Here is a 20,431-nt window from a genome sequence, read left to right on the forward strand (position 1 = left end):
TCGGAATCCGTCCAGGCGTTTTCGAGTTTTTGAAATTTTTCTCAAAAATTTTTTTTCATGTAGCTATGTCGACCAGGGTCATTTTACCGACTAATTCGAGGTCGTAGATCACGAATATGCAATTGGATTTTTTGTAGGATCAGTATTTTGGAAAATAAACCATTTTTAGTGGAAAATTTCGAAAAAATTGGTCAACTTTGAGAAGCTGTTGCAGGCGGAAAAAAAGCACTGGACATATGCTGATTTTTTGGTGATAGATTGATCCTTTGCGAATTGAAAAAACCACATTTCATTCATCAGCCGCGAACAATGTAGATTTTATGATTTTTTCCGCGAAGGTCCAAAACTTAGAATTTTCCATCGACCATAACTTGAAAAATAAATTTTTTTAAAAATATCTGTTTGCATATTCGTGTTCTACGCCCTCGAATTAGTCGACAGTATAAATTTGGTTTCGATCGAAGACAAAAAATTTTTTTCAAAAATTTTTCCATGGAAAATTAGAAAAAAATTTTATCTCCCCGATTTCCACCAAAATTGAAATATTTACTAAATCGAGGGCGTAGATCACGAATATGCGAACAGAAATTTGCTGAAGGGATTACTTTTCAAGTTATGCTCGATGGAAAATCGGAAATTTTGGACCATGGCACTCCATCGATCCACGGTAATCCCCGTCTTCAGTTCTGACCTGCGTAGATCGTTCTGATGAAAACAAATCGCGCATTCGGACAATCAATATTCTAATCGTCTTTGTTTCAGTTGTCAGATCAGGCAGTGAAGGATTACAACAGGGGTAGGGCCTACTTGACCGACCTGGCCAGGCGGAAGAACGTACCGATGTTCCGACAGATAGACGAGGCGGTGGTAACGGCGATAAACCTCTGTAAAAATAGGTAGGAAATTCCTCGTCTCGGAGCTACCGGCCCCATCTGCTCTCTCTCTCTCTCACTCTTTCTCATCAAATCGGACTGAAAGGTACAAATTTTTTAAGCATTACCGAAAGAGTCTCCTTCGAAACGGGCTTTAATAATTTTATTTATTTAAAATTTAAACATGTTTTAAACAACTTGGACTGTGTATAGAACTTTGTTGTTTTTTCTGTTATCGGTTGTTCTCGTCCCAAAAAACTTATTTTTATATGTTTATCATGAAGTGGAACGGTTGTGTCCATTATGACATCTCGTACAGTTACTAAAAAAAACTTTATTTTAAAACTGTTAATCGATCTTGAGAATTGAATGAATATATCGGCACATTTCTCGGGAGATGTGTATAGTAAGAGTTGTTAACAACTACTATTTATTTCCAGTTGTAATTGTGTTATATTTTTGAGTTTCAATGCACGCCTATCTTTTAACCGACTCTAATCAAGGAGGTTCTTTTTTATTGTTTGATTATTGCAATAATTGTAAATTTGAATTGAATCGTTTCCGAATGTTGACTGTTAACTAGTTATTTATTTTATTCGAGTTAATTCTTTATATATTTATATTATTTATTTATAAGATTATTTATTATTGATCATCGTTTGTCGAGTTGTATATTCATTCAATGTCGTGAATATTTCTCAGACTTGGAACTGTCAACTGTAGAACAACAAAGAAAAATTCCAATGTGTGTACATTTCGTTCGGTCAGTATTCTGAAGCGATTCATCCGTCGGCATTTTTCGTTATTAAATTTTGGACAGTGGTCAGTTGAAACTCAAAATTCTTGGAAAATGTTGTTTGTGTCTAATGGTTTTCAGGAAGGTTTTGTATAATATTTGAATCAGAATGTGATTGCGTAGGAAATGATGAGCAAGATTCAAATTTGCGGTAAGAAATTGAACGTCGTCAAGGAAAATTGAACAATTCTTTCAGAGCCTACCACTTTCAGTCCAACTATGGCTTACATCTGTTCATTTTAAAATCGAAAGGTACTAGAAAAGAGTTCAGGTATAACTGTTTAACTTGCTCTTGTGGTTGGTTTTGCGCATCGAATTTTTGTGCAATTTTTTTGAAAAATTTTCGTATATCTTTATTTATTGAGGCTACACATGCGTCGGAATATGAATTAGGAGATGACTCATCCTTTGCTCAATTTCTATCAACTCGGTTTATTTTTATAAAAAATAAAAACAAATAAAATTCATCATAAAGAATTGTTAACAACCGATAAAAATTTGGAAGGTCTTAGTGAATATTTATGGGATGTGTCTTAAATATATCCTGTGGTTGAGTCATCTCTCAATTCATAATTTTTCTGTTATATAACTATATTTTTTGTTATGCTTGCAAATTTGTCTGTTTCTCTCGCAAATTTCAATAATGTTCATCATTTTGATCTGAGCATATACCTTGGATGTATGCTATGTGGATTGCCAGTTCGTACTTTTTGTGCTCGAGTTAGCAGCAAGAGTAGTTTTTGTACCACAAAGTTCCTTTTTTGTATGAGGCGTTTGAAAAGGCTCCTTTTTCTTGCAAACGAATCAGGTTATTATTATTGAAATGATGTAGTTGTTAACTGAGTGTTGGATCTATAAGTATTGATCTATTTGATATTACTCAAACATCACTAATGTTTGTCACATTTTGTTCTTAGTATGTAGATTTATTAATTATATGTTTATACATATTCAATAGATTAATTTATTAAAATGGTTTTGTTTTGATAATTGTGAATTTGTATTCCCTCCCACCTGCTTCGTTTCGTGGCCAGCAAAAAAAGAAATCACAGAAAAAGTTCATCAGTATCCACTAAAAGTATCTGGAGCACAGAATGAAAGTTTTCTCAAAAACTTGTGGATCATAATGGATGGCCAGGATCTATAAAACTAAAAAAATTTTGGTCTCGGTGATCCAAACTTAGTTATGTCAAATGGGACACCCTAGATTTTATCACATTCTCGAATTCCCTAAAAAAATTTAACCACGGTTCATTTGAACTACCTATCAGGTTTCCAGTGATGAATAAATAAATAGTTCATTTGTCCCAAATTCGAAATACCACCGCAGCGAGAACATTTCAAACGGGTTGACCATTCAATATGATCCACGAATTTTTATAAAACTATTTATTTGGTTCTTAAGGTACTTCTGTTGGACACTTCGCGTAGAACACCCTGTAGACGTAAATGACGCGGCCCTGAGTGAAAATTGACGGTCATACTTTACGTCATAACGGAAAGATAACTGTCAGGCATAGGTAAATGACGTGTGTCAATGTGTTAACCTCAAACGTCATCATGACTTTTGACAGGTTTCGTCTACTTACCTCGTGAAGAAAATTCTTCGTCTTGACTGAGAACAAAGTCGACAAAATATCGAATGTACTGGTGGAAGCTTTAATGGCAGATAATAAAAATAAATAACAATAATTTCTTCAAGCCTGCGTGAACTTATCCAAGGGGTAATGTTCCTTATATTTCTCCATGTGAGCCCTCATATCATCCATTTGTTTCTTCAAATGTGCGGGCGTGTCCGCGTAAACGCCCCCGAACATTTCGGTCCATTTGGGCTTTAATTTCGCCTCGGCGGCGTAGAAAGCCTTCAGGACTTCTTTCCTCGTCCGCTCCAACGTTTCTTCTTCTTTCACGTCGTTCCACAAGTCGCGTTCCTTCAAGTAGGTCTGAAGTTTCAGGATGGGACTGTCGCTAGTCCAGGCTTTTATCTCTTCTATCGGTCTGTAAGCCGTGCTGTCGTCTGAGGTGGAATGATGGCCTAATCTGAAAAAAAACCTTGATGATTCAGAGGAACAATCTGTGGAAGATAACCTCGAAAAAGTCGGCCATTTTCTTACCGATAAGTCATCGCTTCAATGATCACCGGTTTGTTTTCGGTCAAACAGTAGGTCTTGGCCATTTTGGTGGCGTTGTAGACGGCGAATACGTCGTTGCCGTCAACCCTTAGGGCGTTTATTCCGTAGGCGGGACCTCTGGCGGCTATCCCGTCACCTTTATACTGCTCATCCGTGGGTGTAGATATGGCGTAACCGTTGTTTCGACAGAAAAATATGACGGGACAATCCAGCGTGGCTGCAAAGTTGAACGCTGCATGGGCGTCGCCTTCGGACGCAGCGCCATCTCCGAAATAGCATATCACGACCCTTAAAATGACAAATCAAAATGTCAAAAGTGACGTTTTAGGTTAGGTTAGGTTAGGCACCCCTGGTAAAGTTCACAGGAAACTTGGATTGATTTTCAGGTGGTTTTCCCATTTTTTGAGCGTCTTACCTATTGGTACCTTTGAGTGCGTAAGCAGCTCCCGCAGCTTGAGGTATTTGAGTGGCTAACGGACTAGAAATAGTGACGAAATTGAGTTGTTTGCTTCCGTAATGAACGGGCATCTGTTTGCCCAAACCTAGGTCATCAGAGTTGCCATAACACTGATCCGCTATGTGTTGTATGGTGAAGCCCCTCCATATCAAGACCCCAACCTCCCTGTATTGTCCGTAAACGACGTCAGATATATTCAGAGCTGCCGCACTTCCTAGAATTCAGATAAAATAAAACAGAAAGTCCTAGGGAAATTGCACACTGCTGATTTTTGTCTTCTTCAACTTCAAGACCTTCTTTCACTCACCAATCTGGGTGGCTTCCTCCCCACTGTTGGTCATATAGAACGAAATCCTGCCCTGTCTCTGGGACTCGTACAAGATCTTGTCCATCACCGATATATACAGCATCTTTTCGTACATCCCCAAGATGATATCGTCCGAGAGATTTGGGTTGTGCGAATCCTGTATGACGCGACCTTGTCGATCCATCACCCTGTATACGGGAATGGGCTCGTAGTTTTCCTTGCCGGTGAATTTTAGCTCTTCGGTCCATCTCGTCCTGGCTCCTGGGAATAAAGGAGATCCTTTTGCCTCTGTGGAAAAGAGATACGCCTAGAAAGGAAGATCGAAAGTGAATTTTGACTTAAACGTTTGAAAAATCGTGCCACTGTGGCCATGGCATGCTCTGAAACGAGTTATTACGTTATTAGAAATGATGGTAACTAGGTTAGACCCATTTTCCCACTCCACTCTCACTTTCATCGAAGGTTAAGTTGACTCACCTTACGACCGGAGTTTTTCCTGAAGATTCCGTCGAAAACGAGTCCGAAACATCGCCGATACAGGCTCGTGGACATGTTCGAAAGCGTGTAGGTAAAAACAGACTGTTCTTCCTTCAAAATTCACTGGATGACGATCGATGGTCTTATCTTCATTACACAATATGTGATTGTTATTGTTGAGATCTTTATTACAACGTTGCTACGATAAACGGTCATGAGAAACTGATTTGGACGTTGTTATTCGACGAATAAATTGGAATATAAAATCTCATTATGGTTTCCGAACAGCGGGAATGAAGGTACATTATGTATGTGAGCAGGTCCGGCTTCACCTCCACGAGACAGCTGAAAATTTTGGGTTTTTCAATTTATCGCTTACCTTACCCAAGTTCTACGATGAAATTAATTTAATTCAATAGTTGACACCCCTCGTGATTTGTCCAGCTTCTCGAATAAACGACGAACCAAAAAAAAACCTGAAATTCTTCGAATATAACAATAAAAAAAGATGACCATAAGGTCGTATTTCAATATTTTATTATGTCACATATACTCAGGATATGTTCAACATCAACATATTAATTCCTTCATTAAAAAATATTAGTTGTCAAAAATAACAATAAGAGAAACAACCAACTACAGATCCAAAAAACAATTATATAATATATTCCACAAGAATAATAACGAAGACTATCAACAACTATTAAACACTTCAAATATAGAAAAGAGATGAAGATATAAAAACGAAATGTACTTTTTACGGTAACTCAGAATATACTTACAATCTATTCGAGCCGTTGAAATATTAAATACTGAAGAAAAATGATGGCTTAGCTCGTTTCATTTCTTTTGATATTTGCTTTAATGAGTTTTACTAATTTTTATTTACCGACTTTATGGTCAACAAGGAAATTGAAAAATCATGCAACGAAAGTGGAATCAAAATAAATAATCCATTTATTTCGTTGCACTTTTTTATATTTGCCTACAATTTCCTCCTTGACCAGGTGTTGTCTTTTCAATCAATATACAGTCTTTTCGCCTAAATTCATAACAAACCCAAAATTTTCATATTACTGTTAATTATTTTATCAACTATCTTATAGACTAAATCATTGGTTACTGCAACATATATAATTATCATTTCATATAATATTACCTAAATTGTATCAACGTTTGAAGTTATATCACATACTTAGAGTATTCTTCTATTCAGACTTATTCAAAACTATATTGCATATCTACACGTTTTGGTCTTAGTTTTCGTCTTCATTTATTGGGCCCTATATTAAAAATTAGTTTTATTTTTTACGACAATAATGATTGTTGAGACGTTGACTAGAAAATAAAACTTATGGAGGTACGAAAAGTTGAACGCTTCTATCATCAATAAAGTTAAGAATAAAAAAAAATTAACAATCTTTTAAACAAAATTATTAAAATCTATTAAACGAAAAAGAAAACGACTTACATTTTTACAGGTTTCGAAATACTGTAGTCAACTTGAACGATTTAATATTAACAAAGGATAATTATTTTGGCCTTGCACTGTCACAGAAGCACAAATGTCCTTTCCGATTCCTTTCCGTAGAGGTCAAAAACTCACTTTGTCATGAACACCTTGACTAGTATCGATACAAATTTTCGAAAAAGATCCAATTTTCGTTCACGGCGAGAAAACCCTCAAGATCCTAAGCAGCGTTGCCAGAACGTTGGCCAGACCCTCAGCCTGAGCAGCCAGTTGTTCTTCTATGACTTTTTGCGAACTCCTGTCTATGTCGGATGTTATCAGTTTCCTAAAGGCGGCCGTGACGTCGTGCACCTTCAGTATCAAGTTCCTGGTCTGCAGAGGGGCGGTGGTGTGGTTGGCCAAGTCCTGACACAGTTCCGTCAGTCTACGGAGTATGGTCAGGCATATGGCCAGGTTCTCTGGAAGATCCGGCAGGGAAAGATCGGACATGGCTATGACCAACATCTTGCTCGACGACACCAACTGGAGGGACTGGGAGATCAGCTCCTCCTTTGCTGCCTGAGAAGAGGAACAAGTTGGAAAATTCAAAGAGAATAAGGAAGGGCTGGGATGGCCTAACCTATAGAGAGGTTAACCTGTAGAGAAAGTGACTCAACCTATAGAGAGAATTACTTGACATATATGTAGAGAGGAGGACTTAACCTGTAGAGAAAATTACTTGACATATGGAGAGGGCGACTTAACGCCTACGCGTAAAAGTTCACTCTCCCTACAGAGAGTGACCTGAAAAGTTCACTCTCTATACAGAGAGTGACCTTTTAAGAGGGTAACTTAAAAATTGACAGAGCGACTTAACCTGTAGAGAGAGTGACTCGACCTATAGAGAGGGCGACTTAGCCTGTAGAAAGGGTGACTTGAAGTATATAGAGGACGACTTAACCTGTAGAGAGAATTTCTTGACATATAGATCACTCTCTCTACAGAGAGTGACCTTTTACTTATAAAGAGGGTGACTTGAAATATTGAGAGAGCGACTTAACCTGTAGAGAGTGACTCAACCTATACAGGGTCTTTCACAGGATACATCAATCTTACATCTTGAAAAACTCCAAAAATGAAAATTTTCCATCCAAAACCTCGAAGTTATTCTTGTTTCAGCGGAGCTCTATTTTCGATTTTTTTTTCGAATTTTCCCGCTCAGAGAGAATTTTCCTACCAAAATTGAAAAATGTTACATCAAAATAACTTGAAATTTTCTAAGGAATCTATTGCTGCAATAAAAAAAAGGTGTTCAAATTTGAAAAACGGAAGTTGACGTCATTTCCGGAAAAACCGGAGGTGCTCATGCTTTGAAAATATTTTAGATTTCATCAGCATCGTGAAATACTTATAAGTGCTGAATTTCATGAAAATACGTTCAGTAGTTTCCCGTATAAATATGGGTGAGGTTCCTCGTGAAAGACCCTGTAGAGAGGTTGACTTGACCTACAGAGAGGGCTACTTAATCTGTATAAAGAGTGACTTGACCTATAGAGAGGACGACTTAGCCTGTAGAGAGAGTGACTTGACTTATAGAGAGAAGGCGACTTAACCTGTAGAGAGAATGACTTGAGCTATAGAGAGGGCGACTTAATCTGTAGAGAGACTGACTTAAATTATAGAGAGGGCGAGTCACGTATAGAGAGAGTGACTCAACCTTCAGAGAGGGTTACTTAAACTATTGAGAGGGCGACTTAACCTGTAGAGAGAGTGACTTGACCTATAGAGAGGACGACTCAATCTGTATAAAGAGTGACTCAACCTATAGAGAGGGCGACTTAGCCTGTAGAAATAGTGACTTGACATATAGAGAGGGTGACTTAACGCCTACGTGTAAAATGTCACTCTCTCTACAGAGAGTCACTTATAAAGATCAATCTGCGTGAAGATTGACTTGACCTACAGAGAGGGCGAGTTAGCCTGTAGAGAGAAAGACTTGACTTATAGAGAGAGCGATTTAACCTGTACAGAGAATGACTTGACGACTTAATCTATAGAGAGACTTACTTAACCTATAGAGAGGGTGACTCCACGTATAGAAAGAGTGACTTAACCTTTAAAGAGGGTTACTTAAACTATTGAAAGGGCGACGAGGGCGACTTGAACTGTGGAGAGTGACTTCACTTAAAGAGAGGGCGACTTGAACTGTGGAGAGAGTGACTTGACCCATAGAGAGGGCGACTCAGCCTGTAGAGATAGTGACTTTACTCATAGAGAGGGCCACTTAACCTGTAGAGAGAGTGACTTAACCTATAGAGTGGGCGACTCCACGTATAGAGAGAGTGACTTAATCTTTAGAGAGATCTTAACTTAAACTATAGAGAGGACATCTTAACCTATAGAGACTCAACCTAACCTAACCCAACCTATAGAAAGAGTGACTTTACCTATGAAGAGGGTGACTTAAATTATTGAGATGGCGATTTAACCTGTAGAGAGAGTGACTCAACCTATAAATTGGTGTCTTGACCTAAAGAGGGGTGAATCATCATATAAAAAGGGGATCTCAACCTATAAAGAGGGTTTTACTCACCTGGAACTTCTCCTCGCAGATCAACCTGCCGCCTCCTTGCGTCTGCGCGGCGCTGCACTGGGCGGCAACCTGATCCAACCTAACCAACAGGCTGGCCATCGCGACGTCCGTCTTGGCTATGAGGTTCTCGCCGGTGGATGAGCATCCGTTCCTTACAGGCGAAGGCTGCGAGGTACCGCCGTTGCTGAAGCCCTCCGATTCCTTACGTTTCGACTCGAAACAGGCTATCCTGCTCTTTATGTCGTAGTGGTTGTAGCTGTTCGACCGCAGATGGCTGCAGTGCTGCAACGGGGGAGTGGTGGGCGGGGAATCCCTCGATTTCGACGCCGCGGAGAATTGGAAACCCCTTCCTGAAAGCGGGAAAGACGTAGGAGGGATTCGTGGCGTCGAGGGGACACAGAAACATTCAAATAGTGGACAACGAGATCAAAAACGCGCGATTCGAACTGTTCTAGATTATTTTTTTAACGTCGCCGATTGAGGATGTGGTCAAGGTAATTGGAAACGATTATTCAACCTATATTTCGAGTGTTTGAACGTTCTGAGTATTATCCTTCATCCTGGACGTTCCCGTAACTGCATTCTAAATGTCGCTCTAACTTTTTTAAAGCTATTTCGAACTAGGACTATATCGGGACAGATTGGCAATCATTTTCATGCTGCTTCAGATTCCGAGCAAGGGGTACTAAATCTGGCTAGATGGGTGGCTACTTTGAAACTTACATGAGAAAAGACGTTCCCCCTAATCGATTTAATCCAAATAAATGTTCGAATCGCCTGTAAAGCAAGTGCACCATTAACATTTTCACGTTGCCCATGTTGTATCATTCGAACTCGCAATCATGATGAGCTGTTCGCCATCGAAATTTACTCGAATTTCGTGATATTAAATTGAAAATGTCGTTACAGTCTATTCATTCAAGCAAAGCAATGACGTCACGGCACTTCGCGTCAGGTTTTGGCCAATCCTGTTCTGATATTACTTGCCATCAACCCAGTGGTTGTAAATGTTATACCTATTCTGAAAGAGCAACTCTTCTAGTAAAAAATCTGAGAACTAGAGTGATCTCGAAGCAACCGTTCGGTCTTGACGAATTTTTAACTGACCCCATCTTTTTCAAGATTTTTCAGAGGTCACCTTTAAAGTGGATTTTCTCCCAGAAAAATAATCGCAGATTTAAATGTAATACCTATTCTAAAAGAACACGTATTTCTTTTACAGAGACTCTGAAAAGCTTCAGCACGTATTCCCTTTACAGAGACTCTGAAAAGCTTCAGCACGTATTCCCTTTACAGAGACTCTGAAAAGCTTCAGCACGTATTTTTTTTACAGAGACTCTGAAAAGCTTCAGCACGTATTCCCTTTACAGAGACTCTGAAAAGCTTCAGCACGTTTTCCCTTTACAGAGACTCTGAAAAGCTACAGCACGTATTCCCTTTACAGAGACTCTGAAAAGCTTCAGCACGTATTCCCTTTACAGAGACTCTGAAAAGCTTCAGCATGTATTCCCTTTACAGAGACTCTAAAAATCTTCAGCACGTATTCCCTTTACAGAGACTCTGAAAAGCTTCAGCACGTATTCCCTTTACAGAGACTCTGAAAAGCTTCAGCACGTATTTTTTTTACAGAGACTCTGAAAAGCTTCAGCACGTATTCCCTTTACAGAGACTCTGAAAAGCTTCAGCACGTTTTCCCTTTACAGAGACTCTGAAAAGCTACAGCACGTATTCCCTTTACAGAGACTCTGAAAAGCTTCAGCACGTTTTCCCTTTACAGAGACTCTGAAAAGCTACAGCACGTATTCCCTTTACAGAGACTCTGAAAAGCTTCAGCACGTATTCCCTTTACAGAGACTCTGAAAAGCTTCAGCATGTATTCCCTTTACAGAGACTCTAAAAAGCTTCAGCACGTATTCCCTTTACAGAGACTCTGAAAAGCTTCAGAACGTATTCCCTTTACAGAAACTCTGAAAAGCTTCAGCACGTATTCCCTTTACAGAGACTCTGAAAAGCTTCAGCACGTATTCCCTTTACAGAGACTCTGAAAAGCTTCAGCACATATTCCCTTTACAGAGACTCTGAAAAGCTTCAGCACTTATTCCCTTTACAGAGACTCTGAAAAGCTTCAGCACGTTTTCCCTTTACAGAGACTCTGAAAAGCTACAGCACGTATTCCCTTTACAGGGACTCTGAAAAGCTTCAGCACGTATTCCCTTTACAGAGACTCTGAAAAGCTTCAGCATGTATTCCCTTTACAGAGACTCTAAAAAGCTTCAGCACGTATTCCCTTTACAGAGACTCTGAAAAGCTTCAGAACGTATTCCCTTTACAGAAACTCTGAAAAGCTTCAGCACGTATTCCCTTTACAGAGACTCTGAAAAGCTTCAGCACGTATTCCCTGAGAACTATTTTTCCCAGAGAATCTCTAGGCCTTCTTCTACATCTAAATTCACCACCACGTCGTCGCCTTGCTGAAATAAATAGACTATGCCTTCTGAACCCCTTTTTTGACCAACAACACTCATTGCGTACTCACCCAAGTGCGGAGAAGTGGGCGTACTAACAGCCGTGGCCTGCCTGAACGACCCCACGGAGTTTCCCTTGTCGCTCAAGTTATTCTCCAGCTCGCTGTACATGTTCCTGCTCCTCTGGAGATGAGGCGAACCGATCCCGGCAGTCCGCACCTCCGACGGCTGCTTGGTCTGGGCCGGGACGTTCTTCTTGGACCTCAACACGTCCATAGACGGCACAGGCGGCAGGGGCGGCTTCTTGGGAGGCAGGAACAGGTGCGGGGGCGCCTGGTGATTATTGTCGCTTCTCGGGGGTAGCTTGGGAGGGAATTCGCTGAAGGTTTTGAGCGTGTTGTTGGTCAGGGAATGGGAGCGGGTCCTCTCTTGCGGCGAGACCTTGGGAGGTCGTTCGGGAGGCTTCTCGTCCGAGCATCTCCGCGGAGGAGGCTGGATGCATTCGTCGCGGGCCTCTTTCGGCTTGTCGCTCTTTCCCTTGGAACAGCAAGAGAAGGGTCCTCTTCTGTCAACGGTGGCGTATTCTATCACAGTCTGTTTGGCGCAGTCTACCTCTCGATTTTCGTGCATTTCCGCTTCTCTTCTGTTCTGGTAACATGGCGATTCTTGCTCTTGAGACTTATCAGAAGTGGACGAATCTGAAAGAAATCCCCATGGAAAAATATTCCAAAAACAGATTATTTGAAGAACTCTCCAAGTATCCTCCAAAAATCAAAGTAGTCGGTAAAAGAAATGGAAATGGCTCACCCCGTATTCCAATCAAAGACTATCCAAAAACGGTAAAAAGGAGCTTCAACACGTATTCCCTTTACAGAGACTTTGAAAAGTTCCGGTACGTATTCTCTTTACAGAAACTTCAAAAAGTTTCAGCACGCATTTCTTTACAGAGACTTTAAATAAAAAGTTTCAACACGTATTTCATTAACAGAGACTTTAAATAAAGAGCTTCAGCGAGTATTCCCTTTACAGAGACTTTGAAATGGTTAAGTACGTATTCTCTTTACAGAGACTTTGAAAAGTTTCAGCACGTATTACCTTTACAGGGACTATGGAAAGCTTCAGCACGTATTGTCTTTACAGAGACTTTGGAAAGTTTCAGCACGTATTCCATTTGCAGGGACTCTGAAGAGTTTCAGCACGCATTCCCCTAACAGAGACTTACAAAAGTTCCAGCACGCATTCCCCTTACAGAAACTCAGAAAAGCTTCAGCACGCATTCCCTTTATAGATACTTCAAAAAGCTTCAGCACGTATTCCTTTACAAAGACTTCAAATAAAAAGTTTCAGCACGTATTCCCTTTGCAGGGACTTTGAAGAGCTTCAGCACGCATTCCCTTAACAGAGACTTACAAAAGTTCCAGCACGCATTCCCCTTACAGAGACTCAGAAAAGCTTCAGCACGCATTCCCTTTATAGATACTTCAAAAAGCTTCAGCACGTATTCCTTTACAAAGACTTCAAATAAAAAGTTTCAGCACGTATTCCCTTTGCAGGGACTTTGAAGAGCTTCAGCACGCATTCCCTTAACAGAGACTTACAAAAGTTTCAGCACGCATTCCCCTTACAGAGACTCAGAAAAGCTTCAGCACGCATTCCCTTTATAGATACTTCAAAAAGCTTCAGCACGTATTCCTTTACAAAGACTTCAAATAAAAAGTTTCAGCACGTATTCCCTTTGCAGGGACTTTGAAGAGCTTCAGCACGCATTCCCTTAACAGAGACTTACAAAAGTTCCAGCAAGCATTCCCCTTACAGAGACTCAGAAAAGCTTCAGCACGCATTCCCTTTATAGATACTTCAAAAAGCTTCAGCACGTATTCCTTTACAAAGACTTCAAATAAAAAGTTTCAGCACGTATTACCTTTACAGGTTCTATGAAAAGCTTCAGCACGTATTCTCCTTATAGAGACTTTCGAAAGTTTCAGCACCTATTACCTTTACAGGGACTATGAAGCACGTATTCTCTTTACAAAGGCTTTGGAAAATTTCAGCACGTATTCCCTTTGCAGGGACTTTGAAGAGCTTCAGCACGCATTCCCTTAACAGAGACTTACAAAAGTTCCAGCACGCATTCCCCTTACAGAGACTTAGAAAAGCTTCAGCAGGCATTCCCTTTATAGAGACTTCAAAAAGCTTCAGCACGTATTGCTTTACAGAGACTTTAGAAAGCTACAGCGCGTTTTCCTTCACAGAGATTTGAAATAAAAAGCTCCAGCGAATATTTCCTTATAGAGAATTCGAAAAGCTTCAGCACGTATGACCTTCACAGAGACTTTAAAAGTTTCACGCATAGGAAATTGTGAATTATGAAGTGAGTATATAGAAGAAACTCACCCTCATTCTGCTGCCCAGCGTCGCGATCCACCAGCATCGGCGGCGGCGGAATGATGAACGAGTTGATCTCCTCAGGCGTCAACTCAACGGACGGCGTGACCCTCAACGTGGGCGGCGGCACGGTAACCCTCTCCAGGAACTTCTCCAGGTCCTGTTCCTCGGCCAGAGCGCAGAGCTTGTCCAGCTTCTCCACGGAGTCGGCGAACGAGCTAGGCGGCACGTTTATCGGCGTCGGTAAGGCACCACAATCCAGCTCGTCGGGGGTGGCAGGCGGCGGCAGCATCGTCAGGTCGATTATGTCGGGATCGAAGACGTACATCTCCTCCGCAGACTCCACGGCGGCGTTCTCCCTGTTTCGCGACATCTCCCGCATCCTCTTCAGGTAGTCCTGAAAGTCCGTGGCGTCCTTGCCGGTGTCGGGACTCCTCAGGCCGAAGCTGACCCTGTTGTTGGTGAGCATGCTGCTGCCCTGCTTGATCTCGTTGATCCTCCGCGGTGAATTGTGAGGAGAGGCGATGACGGAGTCGTTGTCGCTCTCGGACAGGTTGTTGGACATCTCCGAACGCAGCATCTCGATGGCGGCGTTGGCGAAGCCGTTCTTCGTTTGGTTTTGAGCGTGGTCTCTGGTGAGCAGCAGCAGGGAATCGCTGTGTTTCAACTTGCCGGGCGCGTCGTCCGTCAATTGGCTGTCGTTGTCGCTCTCTATGTCCACGCTCGTCTCCTGCCACTCAGCTAGGGCGTTCAGTCTACAACCAGAAACAAAACAGAATTAGGAGCTCCTGATGAAGTTGGAAGCTGTCATCTCACCTGTCCAGGTTCTCCTGTTCCGTCAAGTACTTCTGCGAGTCCTCCACCATCATCTGCATCTCCTGCACCCTCCTCAGCACCTCCTCGTTCTTGGCGTCGACCTTTCCGCCGTCCAAAATCTCCATATTGACCACGCTCTGCAGCTCGTAGTTGGGATCGAACCGACTGCCGAAATGCGCCTTGAACTGGTGATTCCTGTTGGACAGCGAGTTGTTCATGTTGTTGTCCAGGCTGTAGGCGCCCAGCATGACCGGCGTCTTGCTCTGGCGACCGATGGTGTTGTAGAGACCGTTCGTCTTCCTATTGATACCCTGGTAGACGGGCTGCATGGCGAAGCAGGCCGTCTTCACGGAGTTGTGGTTGATGTAGCTCCATTTCTCCGGCACCACCTTGTGCTGGGAGAGGTAGGGCGGGGCCAGGTCGTCCATGGGGGCGGATTCTTCCTGGTCCACCGGCAGGTTCTGGCCGGTGGTCAGCCGGAAGTAGCCCCGGAGCACCAGGACCAGTTCGCTGGCGTCCCTCTCTTCCAACGATATCGACACCATTTTGTCGTTCTGGAGCCTGATGAGGACGGTTCTGCTGACTTCGTCGTCGCTCCTCACCTCGATCCTGCGCATCTCTTCGATGTTGGCTATTGGTACAGGCTGTAGGGACAGAAATCGGGATATCACAAGAGATAAACTCGATGAAAGTGGAGAACTTACTATCGAATTCCTTGTTCCCGTTATCTGACTGATTCCGAACTTGGGGCTGACCAAGATAACCCTCTCCATGGAGTCCCCTTTGGGCCCGGCTGAGAAACACTTGGCCCCGTAGCTTGGCAGCTGGCTCACTATGTCCAGGTAGTGCAGCTTGGCTTGCAGCGCCGTCAGCTGTTTCCCGGGGCCGGCCATGCTCGAATGCAGCTTCAGGAAGTGGGCTATCAGTTTCCTCAGCTCCTTCCGCTTCATGTTCTCCAACAGGGATGTCGGGACGAAGCGTTCCAGGCCGAAATCTCTCCTGGAAGATCGCCAGATGAAGAAGCTGCTTTTACAGAGGAGAAGAGATTGGATACTCACTCTATCGTCTTCATGGTCAGTTTTCCTGAGCCGATGTTATTGGCCAGCGCGTGCTGGTATATGTGCAGGGCTGCCAATCTGAGGGCGGTGTCGTACTGCAGTTCTGGAGCGAACCTTTCCTGGATCACGTCGTTGCAACACTGGGTGTAGAGGTAATCTAGAGCGTTGAGATCTCTCTGGGCCAGGGCGGCCGCTGACGGTGGAACGAAAGCAACTCGGTACAGGCATCTTAGCTTGTAAGCCCCAGGTCTTGATGCTATCTGGAAGGGGAACAAAATCTATCTGGCATTTCTTCGAGCGGGACGTAACTTACCCTCGCCAAGGTGTCCTGGGGATCCAGCAGCGTCAACTTGTTCCTCTTGACCGACTTGATGTGCTCGACCACCAGACTGAAATGCTCGGTGGCCTGCAACTGCAGCTTCGTCTCCAGCGAGCTCATGACGTCGTGCACCGTCGTCCAAGCGTCGTATTTGAACGATTTCGTCTGGCCGTTTTCCAGGAACACTTTGAGGACGTTCGCCATAGGGGCCACGCACAAATCGCCCAGTGAGAAAGCAGACGCCTGAAAGGATGAGAAATTTGAGGAGCTTGAGGCCCAAAAGTCATGAGAGCTTTCCTCACCGGAAACAAGGGGGCGCCATTCACGCAGACGCTCTCAGCGAACCTCACTCTGGACGGCTTATTCCTAAGTCTGGCCTTCTTGGTGGCCGACAGCAGGGTTGATTTCCTGGCGCCCTGCTGTTCCGGGGGCTGGCACACAGTCAGTTTTACAGTCTTGGAGCATGCTCGAACCAGAGAGATCACGTGTTCTCTCGGTGCGTTTTTCACGTCTTCTTCGTTCACAGCCAAAATTTGATCACCGGGGAGAAGCTACAACAGAAAGAGGTGAATATATTCATAGATTCGATCGGAGAAGACACATATGATGGCTATTTGATACCCACTAACTTTACATACAAGTTAAATTTATTAGATCCTCAAATTAATAAAATATATGTTTAGATCGCGACTGTTCCAGAACTCTCTTCGTATATCTACTCACGAGAACGACGTTTGGTGAACCATCTGAGGAAATGATAGGAATAATTGTAACGTGGTTACCTCGGAGAAAACTTATCTCGAGCGCCAGCTATTCTTTTCACTAGGAAGAATAGCAAACCTACCAGAGTAGCTGCTAGTCGGAGCTGTTATCTAGGGTGGTAGCGCTAACGAAGTAGTCAAAATCAAATTATGTACTAGTTTATTCACACCTTCGGAACCTGATTATATGTACAACGGAGATATGTGTAGGTATGAAATATGAGCGAATCTATCAGCAAACATACATTCGGGTAATTCTATCCGGTCACGAGCACTTTATAAAGTTTATACCGGGTACAGCGAAAAATCAAAGGTTGTTCAATAAAATGCGCCAACCAGAACTGACGAAATGAATACAAAGGATGACCTCGCGAAGTGAAATGACTTGCTATACGGTATCGGGATGTAATTGTATTTCTCCAGAAATGAAACACAACCAGGACGGGTCTATTCGAGACTTTTATTCGCTACCCCTAGGGCTAACGCTCCATGACTGATAGCGAAGAAAAGGTCTATTTTTAGCGCAACTACGGAATTTCACTGACGACGAGCGGTATCTCTTATTCTCTACCCCAAGGGTTTACGCGCCATGAATGATAGAAAAGAAGAGATTTTGGATTCAACACTTATGACGCGGAACGCGGACAGGGGGGTTGACGGGACCTTCTCTTCAGTACCCCAAGGCTTACGCGCCATGACTGATAGCGAAGGGAAAAGTCAGACTCGCGAAACAGGGTAAAGTACGATAAAATATAACAGAAAGCGATATAGTGAATATTTTCAAAGGCGGAAACGTAAAACGAAAGGAATGCACTAAAATGAATTCCAATTTTCCTCAGAAAACTGGGATTAATTACATAATATGCGAGTAAAATACCATTTTTTTTCTTCGATTCTTCACTCACTTTATCTACACTAGGTCCACCTTCGGTAACGAATCTGACAATCACTGGTTTCTCGGAGCCGGCAACAAAGCCAAAACCCAAGGTGGTGGATCTTTCCAGTTGTACAGTGCGAGGCTCTGGAATGGGCAAAGGTTCCGTATACCTTATAACGGGCGTTTCGTAGGTGGTCGTTTTGTTCACGTGGCTGAAACATAAGGAGAAATGGTAATTGTTCCAGAATGATGAGAAAAAGTTGATCCATTCATATCTAGAGAGAACCCCTGTGTTCTTCCAGTAAATTCTAGATAAGAATGGACCTCTTTCTATAAAAGGGACAATAGTAGGGCAGTGAGCAGTGAAGACAGAGAGTAAATTGCAACAACTCAAACCAAACTGTTCAAACCAAAGGAGAAAATAAGAAAAACACTTCCCCCAAACCCCCCCCTCGAACTAGTTATGCAAAGCGCCCTAATTGACTCTTGATGGGGTTGTTGCAGTGTCGATGTAATAAAGATCCCCTCACAATTTACATCTTGAACCGTGTATGCTCTACGCAAACAGACCCGTGTTCACTTCCTGCACATTTCGTCTAGCTAGAGGGACGAACAATCCCTTTAACGATGCAAGTTTGGCCGCGGCCTCCCTTCGTGGACCCCTCTGTATATAGATAACGCTGCTTATTTTCCTACGTGCTACGCTGAGCGTGAAATTCGATTGTCTCTCGGAGCGTGAACAAGTTAAACGAAATAATGCAGAGTTGAGATGATCGTCGCATATTTACAAGACAATCTAGGGCCTTCGGGAGAAGAAGAGACGGATGTCGACGGTGAAGGGAAATCTCTGGGTATGGTGCTTTTATTGTGTTTTGCACGTTGTTCATGTTGGTACAAAATGGCGAAGGAACTCGCTGCGCTTTCACCATTTTGCAACGACTGTTTCATATTTTGATGAAAACTCGATCGTATTTCATTTCAAATTGATTTTTTTTCTTCTTAACCTGAAAACTATTGCAAACAGAATCTTTTTGGACTTGCAGTGATCCTGGAACAAACTGGGACTAAAATCGGATCTGTGAGCTTCAACGGGAAAATGGATTTTTCACGCTGAACGAATTGTCGGGAACTGTCGGAAATATACTCACTTGATGTAGTAAGTTCGTCCAGAATCGTCCAGGGCGCGCTCCCACCCATAAGGGAGGGCGTTTTCCCCGCTGCGCCAGGCTTCAGCCGGTGGTAACCAGCCGGCGGTACGTGTCACGTGACTGAAACAACAAAAAAAAAACGTCAGTCGGCATTCGATGGGGTGAACTGGCGGATATATGAGAAAATTCCTGTCTATATAGGATTCTTCAGCTTCTTCAGTTCAAGAGAAAAAATAATGATGTGTTGAGAGCTGTGAGAATAGTGAAAGGTACATTTTACGTGCATAAAAAGTTAATAAATAAGTTTTTCTGGAGGATTCTGAATGTCCAACACGCCTGGATACGATTTCACTAGAAACTGAGTTACAAGATTCAACAGAATGCGTTATTTGAACACCAAATAAACATGGATACGTAGAAAAAACGTTAACAAGTAACGATATTAATACTCATCGTTCGAAGAACGACAAAATTCCACTAGGAAATACGTTTCATATTAGTTTCAGAGAACGTTACATTCTCACGTTTATTCTTGGTTTCTTACACGTAGCCACCATTATTTTTGTAACGACAATCCTACAGAAAGATAGCGTTGCAATTTCGTTCCCAAATTACGAATTCTAAACGTTGAAGTTCATGCTGAAATACCACCAGAATTATACGTTGAATTTCAGTATTCAAGTAACGTTGATATTATCGGTTGAATCTACGTTGATTATTCGTATATTTGAATCGATATTATAACCCACAAATTATAAACGTCAAAAAACGTTTTCTCCATGTGAAACTTATTTACTAGTGGTTGAATAGCTCATCAGACAAACAGAATATTTGACAGACGGACGTCTCCAATACAAAATGGCCGCCCCAGTCAACATTGACCTTTTCGAAACCCACGTTTTCCAGTGGGATCATTGTAGAAATCACCCCAATTTCCAATATTCTTGGTTTGTTACACGTAGCCACCATTCTTTTCGTAACGAAAATTTTACGGAAAGATAGCGTTGCAATTTCGTTTAGAAATTACGAATTCTAAACGCTGTTTATTTGGAAATATCACCAGAATTATACGTTGAGTTTCAGTATTCAGGTAACGTTGACATTATCGGTTGAATCTACGTTGATTATTAGTATATTTCAATCGATATTGTAACCTACCAATTATAAACGTCAAAAAAACGTTTTTTCCATGTGAACCTAGAAACTCATATACTAGTGGTTGAATAGCTCATCAGACAAACAGTAGATTTGACAGACGGACGTCTCCGATACAAGATGGCCGCCCCAGTCAACATTGACCCCTTTTCGAAACCCACGTTTTCCAGTGGGATCATTGTAGAAATCACCCCAATTTCCAAGTGCCGAACACCATCGTTCGAGGCACATTCTCTTCTCCTACCCCTCGGGAAGCCACCCTTGACGGGTCTCATCTTTTCTCGCACTCAATTTAATCTCTTCGGAATCCGGCCGATGCGATATTCCGAGAGATGTTGAGGGATGGATGCTCGGACGGATGAA

General features: G+C 42.4%; 3 protein-coding genes across 11 annotated transcripts in view; 1 reads left to right on the forward strand and 2 right to left on the reverse strand.

The window, feature by feature from the left end:
* LOC123316119 overlaps positions 1-2,658 on the forward strand; it is a 32,540-nt gene extending 29,882 nt beyond the window's left edge. For all 6 annotated transcript variants that reach the window (XM_044902105.1, XM_044902099.1, XM_044902102.1 and 3 more), the window contains exon 10: positions 763-2,658. In XM_044902105.1, the coding sequence (XP_044758040.1) occupies positions 763-900 (138 nt within the window). In that variant the 3' untranslated portion in view covers positions 901-2,658. The remainder of the gene's footprint in view (positions 1-762) is intronic.
* Positions 2,659-3,313: 655 nt separating this feature from the next.
* On the reverse strand, positions 3,314-5,280 carry LOC123314774 (2-oxoisovalerate dehydrogenase subunit alpha, mitochondrial). Its single transcript, XM_044900117.1, has 5 exons — positions 5,042-5,280; positions 4,565-4,871; positions 4,216-4,471; positions 3,783-4,088; positions 3,314-3,708 (listed from the first exon to the last, which is right to left on the reverse strand). Exons 1-5 carry the CDS (start codon positions 5,114-5,116, stop codon positions 3,366-3,368), a joined length of 1,287 nt encoding a protein of 428 aa, XP_044756052.1. The 5' UTR covers positions 5,117-5,280; the 3' UTR covers positions 3,314-3,365.
* Positions 5,281-5,561: 281 nt separating this feature from the next.
* The window catches only part of LOC123314773, a 63,678-nt gene continuing 48,808 nt past the window's right edge, over positions 5,562-20,431 (reverse strand). For 2 of the 4 annotated variants that reach the window (XM_044900114.1, XM_044900116.1), the window contains 11 exons: positions 18,914-19,033; positions 17,794-17,977; positions 16,430-16,678; positions 16,122-16,370; positions 15,809-16,068; positions 15,455-15,749; positions 14,751-15,394; positions 13,944-14,689; positions 11,621-12,247; positions 9,085-9,434; positions 5,562-7,070 (listed from right to left, as the gene is read on the reverse strand). In XM_044900114.1, coding sequence (XP_044756049.1) covers positions 6,708-7,070; positions 9,085-9,434; positions 11,621-12,247; positions 13,944-14,689; positions 14,751-15,394; positions 15,455-15,749; positions 15,809-16,068; positions 16,122-16,370; positions 16,430-16,678; positions 17,794-17,977; positions 18,914-19,033 — 4,087 coding nt within the window. In that variant the 3' untranslated portion in view covers positions 5,562-6,707. Of the gene's footprint in view, positions 7,071-9,084; positions 9,435-11,620; positions 12,248-13,943; positions 14,690-14,750; positions 15,750-15,808; positions 16,069-16,121; positions 16,371-16,429; positions 16,679-17,793; positions 17,978-18,913; positions 19,034-20,431 lie in introns of all 4 variants that reach the window. The other 2 variants (XM_044900112.1, XM_044900113.1) reach the window with 1 other exon arrangement.

This window comes from Coccinella septempunctata, chromosome 6 (genome assembly GCF_907165205.1).
Source record: "Coccinella septempunctata chromosome 6, icCocSept1.1, whole genome shotgun sequence".
In the NCBI taxonomy this organism is placed as follows: domain Eukaryota; kingdom Metazoa; phylum Arthropoda; class Insecta; order Coleoptera; family Coccinellidae; genus Coccinella; species Coccinella septempunctata.

Bases quoted from the DNA above. Each gene is read 5' to 3' on its own strand.
- LOC123314774 (XM_044900117.1), bottom strand. From the start codon at position 5,116: ATGTCCACGAGCCTGTATCGGCGATGTTTCGGACTCGTTTTCGACGGA. The intron at 4,472-4,564 runs GTGAGTGAAAGA...TCTGAATTCTAG, and splicing joins GGAGGAAGCCACCCAGATTG to GAAGTGCGGCAGCTCTGAAT. The intron at 4,089-4,215 runs GTAAGACGCTCA...TGTCATTTTAAG, and splicing joins GCACTCAAAGGTACCAATAG to GGTCGTGATATGCTATTTCG.